A 7,081-nucleotide genomic window follows, 5' to 3' on the forward strand; every position below is an offset into this window, starting at 1 on the left:
TATAGCCAAATTAATTATATACTTTATTTATTTATTATTAATTATATAAAAGCTAAATTAATATTAATTAATAATTGCTAAGGTAATTATAAATAATTAAGTTTAAAAAGATAGCCTTACTTTAATAATAATTTAACTTTATTGCTAATAATAAACCATAAATATCTTTTCTTAATTAACAATAGCCTTAAATGGCTAATTAAGAGTAATTATGCTAATTAATAATTATTATATGCTATAAATTTATATAGCGTAATTTATAATATTAATAAATATTTAATATATAAAAAAGTAATTATTATAGCAAGAAATTATAATAAATTCCCTTACCTTTAATATATATATATTTATTATGCCTTAAGCAAAGCTAATAATAATGGCTTTTAAGGCTAATAATCAGCCTTAAATAAAATATATATATTAATATTTACTTTTGCTAACCTTTTTTAATTCCTTTATTAAACATGCTTAAAAACATTATATTAAATACTTTCTTATAATATTCTTAAGCTATTGCAACCTTCCCAGCTTATTAAAAGCTCTTTTGCAATATCCTTACATTAAAAAGCCTTCCTTATAATACTCTTAAAAGCCCTTTATAAAGCACCCTTAATTATTAATGCCCTTGCTTATAATACCCATAAGAAACCCTTGCTTAACACCCTTAAAAAGCCCTTGCTTAACACCCTTAAAAAACCCTTATTTATAATTAATGCCCCTTAAGGTATTTACGCAATACCCTTAAGGCTTATAACTTTTTAAAAACCCCTTTAAGCACTTAATAAAGTATAAAGCATTTAAATACTTTAAAATATTAATAAATAACGTTTCTTTTAAGCAATTTACGCACTTAATTAACACCTTTAATTAAATACTTTAAAGTATTAATTAATAAATAAATTATTAATGCAATTATTTTATTTATTTAATTAGCTTAAAATTATTAAAAGAAATAATTAATATTTATTATTAATTTAATTATATAAATAACTTAATTAAACCTTTAAAACATTTACTTTTTAATAATAATTAATATTTAATTAATAAACATAACCTTTTTCTTTTTAATACCTTTTTTATTAACGCTCTTTAATAAAATCTTAAGCATAAATTACCTTAAAATTAATATAAGTTAGTTTATTAAGCAATAATAGCATTTAAGCGCCACTACTTGCAGGTAAATGGTTTAAGAGCTAATTATTAGCTTATAAGCATAGCAAAAAAATATTTTCTTTCCCCTTTCCCTTTTACCTTATAATTAACTATTATAAGATTTACCTTAATGGCAATAATAGCCTTAATAATAGCAATAATGCCTTGCTATTAAGCAAGAATAATGCTTTTTATTATATAAAAATAGCATTTAGCATTAATTATAAAAAAAAAGCTGCTAAAGTAATAATTAATTAATTAAAGCATGGCATTTTAAATATTTTAAAGCTTTAAAGTATTGTTAAATAAATAATTTAATTAAGCAATTTAAGCACTTAAATGCTTAAGCATTTATAATACTTGCAAGTATTATAACGTTGCTTAATTAACTTAATAACCTATTTTTATTAGCTTAATAATTAATTTAATTAGCTTAAAGCAAATGATTTATGGAGGAAAGCATGATTTAAAGCATATATAAAAGATTGCTAATGTGGGAATAGTATGTATAGGCATGGCGTGCCTATGCAGTGGGTGCGCTGCAGGCAATGCATAGATTTAAAGGTATAAGGTTTAAACTAGTCTTATTAATAGCAGCTGCCAGCTGGTGCCAGCCAGCTGCCAGCTGGCGGTCACGTGCCCCGCGCACGGACCACCATAGCTAGCCTATAGCTAGACGGGGGAAGGCTGCAGCTTTGCTGCAACCTACCCTCCACACTATAGTTGAATTAATTACACACTTTATTTATCTATCACCAACCATACGGAAGCCAAACCAACAAGTTATCTTATATATGTAATTATTATAATAAAAGGAAATAATAAAAAGAAAATAAAGTTTTTTTAAATTAAAATATTAAATAAATAATTATAAATAATATTTTTCACCATATTTTAAAAAATATGAATTATAAATATATGTTTTTTATTATTACATTTAATTTAATTATAAAGATATAATAGAAAGTAGATGGATTTAAAATTTAAGATTTTCAGCGCGGAGGGGAGAGCGCGAGTCAAAACAACAAGGGGGGGGGCTGCGTTTCGTTTTCCACACACAACGTGAGCCAAAACCATATCGGTCCCGGTGCGTTGTCCCCCCCTGGCCTTGGGGCCGGTGTATTTGTCTTCGCAGTGCCCCGCCCCTTTTATGTTTTGTAGCTGTCACCGTTCGCTCTCACCAGTCCAATTCTCCGCCCTCCGAGCCTCGTTCCAGCCATGGTGGATCAGTCAGCAAACGTGAATTCGCTCTCGGTGCGTAGCGGAAATAGCCCTTTGTCCGTCGTCCCCCTGTCTCTCACACTGGTTGGTGCTGTGGCTGGCACCAATAGCTCAAGGCTGACTGCCCTAATGTTTTGCTGTGCAGTGCCAAAGATGTAAGAGTAGAAAGGTGAGTCAATGTCTTGTCTTCACTGCCCCGACATCTTCTTGCCTCGACTGAGCATGTATTGAACGCCAACAGGTTCGATGTAGCCGTGCGAAGCCAACATGCGATAGATGCAAGGCCCACGACAAAGAATGCGTCTATCCACAAAGAGCCAAGAGGAAAAAGGCCCGGACCCTGACGAGCCATCTATCGTAAGGAGCTCCGCCCCTCCACTGTGTTGGTTGGTAAGATACAAGAGACTGTTGGCTGAATCTCGGCCCTTTGCGTTCCCAGGACGACGGATGACGCACTCTCGGTCATCCTTGAACGCCTGCAGCGTGTCGAGGACCATTGCACCACTCTTACCAGTTCGAAACAGAGCACGGGTGCTCTGGAAGCCGCTGAGGACACGTCAAACTATAACGGAGCGCAGTCCAGCGTGTCGTCTCCTGCTCCTTCCAGCGTCGCGGGCGGGTGTGCGGCGTCCCCCTGGACGGCCTTCACTACCCCCAGCGCCGCTACTGAGCTCGACACAGCTGCCGTCCTGAAGGATGCTGTCGACCAGGTGCAACGATTCAGGCTGCAAAGCATTGCCGCCGCCGCTATTACTCAGGATGTCAAAATTCCTTCGGAACTTTGCAAAGTATGGATACAGAGTAAGTTACTAGCACGATATGTATGCCTTTCTCGATGTTGTCTCTGTCAGAATCAGTCCAAGGGCGTGCCACTCACATTACCGTAAGACTACTTCACGCATATGCACACAGAAATGTTCAATAGCCTTGTGAACCGGAAACTGCTCGATCTGATCCCCGACCTCCTTGAGCTTCCCCACGTTCACCTAGACCCTGCGATTCTCGTCGTCTACTACAGCATACTCTACCATGGCTGTGCCCTTGGTGCGACGTTCGAGGGAAGCCCCGATAACTTGCAGTATGTGCGCACACTGTACCTGTGTTGCCTCCGCTCACTCCCACTCTGGCAACGGGAGGCGACGGGGACGACGACGGACTTTATTGCCGCCGCCTTCATGGTATGCCCTCAAGCTAAAGCCGTCGGGAAAGCCGTCCAGTCTCACTTATCGTGATCTTAGTCCCGCTGCGCTGCCGAATGCTTCGACGAGGAGCTAAGTTGGCGCATGTACACGTACGCCATCGAATACGCCCAAAAGCTGAACTTGCACAACCTTGACGCGGACGCCCACACCGACATGAACCTTCCGCCCCCCGACGAGACGAAACTGGACTTGGATCGAAAGGGATTCTGGGAATTGATCCAGATCGACTTCTTCTTCAGACTTCTGTTCAACAGGCCGCCATCAATCACCTCCAGCCTCAACTCGTGGAAGGTCAATCTGCCGTGGTTGTCGACAAACGCACAGCCCGACATCAACGCCGTTCCGACCATAACGTTCCTGGTCAGCTCGCGTATGACCTTCATCCTCTCCCGCTTCTTCCAGGCGCTCGAGGACCCGAACTGCAACGAGGAGGAAATGCTGCCAAAGACGGAAGAGCTCTGCCAAGAAATCAACCAGGCCTTCGCGGAGTGGCAATTGGTAAGCAGTAACAATCAGATGTTCCTTCAGGATGCCCTCGCCACACCACAGGCACGCCAACTGACCGACACAGGACGAACTAGTGCACAGAACAATGGCCAGCAACAACAAGGCCGACGCCTGGATGGCAAGCGACGTGGCCATGTCGGGGTACACCTTCATCATCTTCATGCTGCGCAAGCTGTCCGTCCTGCGCTCCGACTCGCCGCGCCCGGTCCTGTGCGACGCCGACGTGCCCGACTCCCCCCTCGCCGTCGACGCCTCGCGCAGCCTGCTGGCCATCGTGCACGGCCTCCTCGTCCAGAACCCCTCCCCCGAGGCCATGTGCCTGCTCTTCGGCATGTACCGCCTCTACGTGGCCCTCGCCTGCCTTCTCAACAGCGTCCTGCGCGACCCGGACATGCGGGGCCGCCTCGGCGACGTCGCGCTGCTCGACCGCGTCGCCGGGGTCATGGTCCTCGCGCTGCGGGGCGAGAAGGACTTCGTGCCGCTGGTGCGCGCGCTGCAGAGCCTGGGCGTCGAGGTGAAGAGGAAGGTCGGCGAGGCCGGCGGGGCGACGAGACCCTGCTTATCATAGGCCAGGCCGCGTTGGAGTGAGAGAAGCTGTGTGTGTGTTTGTCTGTCGGTTGTTCTAGCGTCTAGCGCGCTCAAACACAGTCGTTCACGGTCTTTGATTCGGGGTTGTATTAATATCAGCCTATTTGAGCCGGATGGTCGGTAACAATTCAAGTAAGGATGAGGCCTCAAGGATGGGACCTTGACCCGAATGTTACGGCTTGTGATTTCTTTTGGGGTTTTTGCACGGCGTTGCGTTTGAGTGCAACCGCCGCCCGCAACGAAGATGATGATTCTATAGAAGTTTAGACGTACATGAATTCAATTTCAGATTCAAGAGACCAAGGTTTGACTACATATGTAGTTGTAACTTTCTTGTCATTTCCTTTAGTGGAGGATGGCCTCACAATGTGTAAGGTATCTCAGCAGCAGAAGGACTCACCAGCTTAATTGTTGAGGTCACTTATGAAGATGAGGCTAATGGATTCAAACTATTTGAAACCCTGTATGTGACCTTCCGCATACTCTTTGATAAATTCGGTTCTTGCTTGGATCATTGGTGGCAACATTAGCAGAAACGAGTCGTTGGCATTATACAATTCCGTCATAGAGCCGAAGGTTCTTCTTAGGACATTTGGAGAACTTTCAATTGTGCGATTACTCAGAATTGAACTAGTTACATGTAGCATTTATATATTTTTCGCGGACCACTTGCACACATAAAAGTTCTTGATGGTATTGACTTTACTGTATGGCAAGGAGAAGTTGGAGAAACGTCCATCTTATGGCACCTATTCCCAGACCACTACTATCAACGCAAGTGGCCCCGGAGGCATAGGTGTCACAGATTCAATGACGAAACGTTGGTCAGCCCTCCTGATCAGGTCTGTCCACTGCTCCCTAGTGCGCTCTTTGCTGTTGAACAGTGCCATCATAGCGAGGTCCTGGCCCCTGAGTGCTGTTAGCGATTAGTTCAAAGGCATTTCATCAGAAATACTCCTTACCTGACACGCCATTCCTCGTTCGCCGATAGAATGCCTGGCGGAGGCACGCAATGGCCATTGATAAGTATACGTGCCCCGGGCTTCAGAGCCGGAGCTAATTGCTGCAGAATCCTGATGGCAAACTCGTCAGGCCAGTTGTGAAGCACCTTGCGCAAGAAATAAACCGCTGCGCCCTTCACAGTCTGTGGCTCGAAGAAGTCGGCAACCAGCGGCTTGACGATGGCACGCAACGGCTCGGGAACCGCCGCCCGTGACTGCTCAATCACGTCGGGGACGTCTTGGACGATGATTTGTGTCAGTCCTGGGAACCGTTCTGCGAGTGCTACCGCAAAACTACCGTCTCCACCGCCGACATCGACGACAACGTCATCAGGGCTCAGAGCTCCCCAATCAAACACCTCGAGGGCGGCTGCCGGCTGCCAACCTGGCATACGTTGCACGAGGCTCATGGAAGATGCGAAGCGACGAGACCGGGCTGAGTCGCTCGCAAGTGAGTCCCAGAATGTACCGGTGGTCCCAGCGGCAAGGTTGTGGCCGGTCTAGTTTGGTAGCCAGGGCGGACCTGGCCATTTGGCCAGAGCGTCTGGAATAGACGCCGCGGCCGGCCGGAGATCCTCACAGACGTAGCCAACGAAGTCTGATATGGCCGGCTGTGCCGCCATCATTGCGGAGAAGGCCGTGTGAGAAACAACGCCTGCTCCAGGCTGGGCCAAAAATCGCTTGCTCACGGCGTGCTGGACTAGGCGAGTAAGGGCTCCCTCGTTGGCGTTACAGCGCCGGGCCAGTTCCGCTGTAGAGATAGTTTCGCCGACGGGGAATCGTCTAGGAATCTCGTAGCGGTACATCGCGTGCAGGCTCACCAAATCGAACTTCCTCCTGCGTCAGTCTAATGAACGAGGTTTGGGGATTGAAAGAGAAGGGTCTTCGTAGAGTTTCTCGCCGAGCGAGCCAGTTGGCAAGTCATCCATCCCATGGGCCCCAACAGAAGAGTGGTCAATTCTTCCAGAGAGCCTAGTGCGGCATCGACTGAAGACTGTAGCGAGGGCGGCAGCTGTGACTGAGCTGAAGCAGCGCCTGGTTCAAAAGAGCAAGCAGGCCGCCCGTTTCCGCGAGGTGATTCTCGAGACTGGTTACGATCTCCAGAATAGACGACGCAAGCTGTACGGTCCTCGGCGGCTGAGGCTTTGTCGACATTTTCGATCTACAAGAACGCTGGTGTCTGTGGAATTCAAGAATCTTGATGTTTTCTTGCAATGACGATAAGGTTGGCAGCCAGTGGCACAACTAGACGTTGCGAATCTACACAGGTGAATGTCAAAGTGCACCTGGACATTTTAGCCTTCTCCTCCAAGCCAACTGCAAGACACCAACGGTTTTCGCTGTTGGCTTCATTGGGCGAATAACAGCCAATCCAGTATCGAGGTTGAAGATGGACCAACGCAGAAACAT

The 7,081-nt window shown here is 45.4% G+C and overlaps 2 protein-coding genes across 2 annotated transcripts; one reads left to right on the forward strand and one right to left on the reverse strand.

Annotated features, from left to right (window-relative positions):
* Positions 1 to 2,370: 2,370 nt before the first annotated feature.
* INS49_012408 (uncharacterized protein) lies at positions 2,371 to 4,650 on the forward strand (the record flags this gene model as incomplete). Its single annotated transcript, XM_043173112.1, has 6 exons — positions 2,371 to 2,406; positions 2,519 to 2,542; positions 2,898 to 3,174; positions 3,262 to 3,551; positions 3,612 to 4,073; positions 4,147 to 4,650. The coding sequence occupies 6 exons, from the start codon at positions 2,371 to 2,373 to the stop codon at positions 4,648 to 4,650; spliced, it is 1,593 nt and encodes a 530-aa protein (XP_043022409.1).
* A 769-nt stretch (positions 4,651 to 5,419) lies between these two features.
* On the reverse strand, positions 5,420 to 6,477 carry INS49_012409 (uncharacterized protein; the record flags this gene model as incomplete). The annotated part of the gene is made up of 3 exons (XM_043173113.1): positions 5,420 to 5,579; positions 5,633 to 6,107; positions 6,195 to 6,477. 3 exons carry the CDS (start codon positions 6,475 to 6,477, stop codon positions 5,420 to 5,422), a joined length of 918 nt encoding a protein of 305 aa, XP_043022410.1.
* Between the last annotated feature and the right edge of the window lie 604 nt (positions 6,478 to 7,081).

This window comes from Diaporthe citri (genome assembly GCF_014595645.1).
Source record: "Diaporthe citri strain NFHF-8-4 chromosome Unknown scaffold_6, whole genome shotgun sequence".
Lineage (NCBI taxonomy): Eukaryota > Fungi > Ascomycota > Sordariomycetes > Diaporthales > Diaporthaceae > Diaporthe > Diaporthe citri.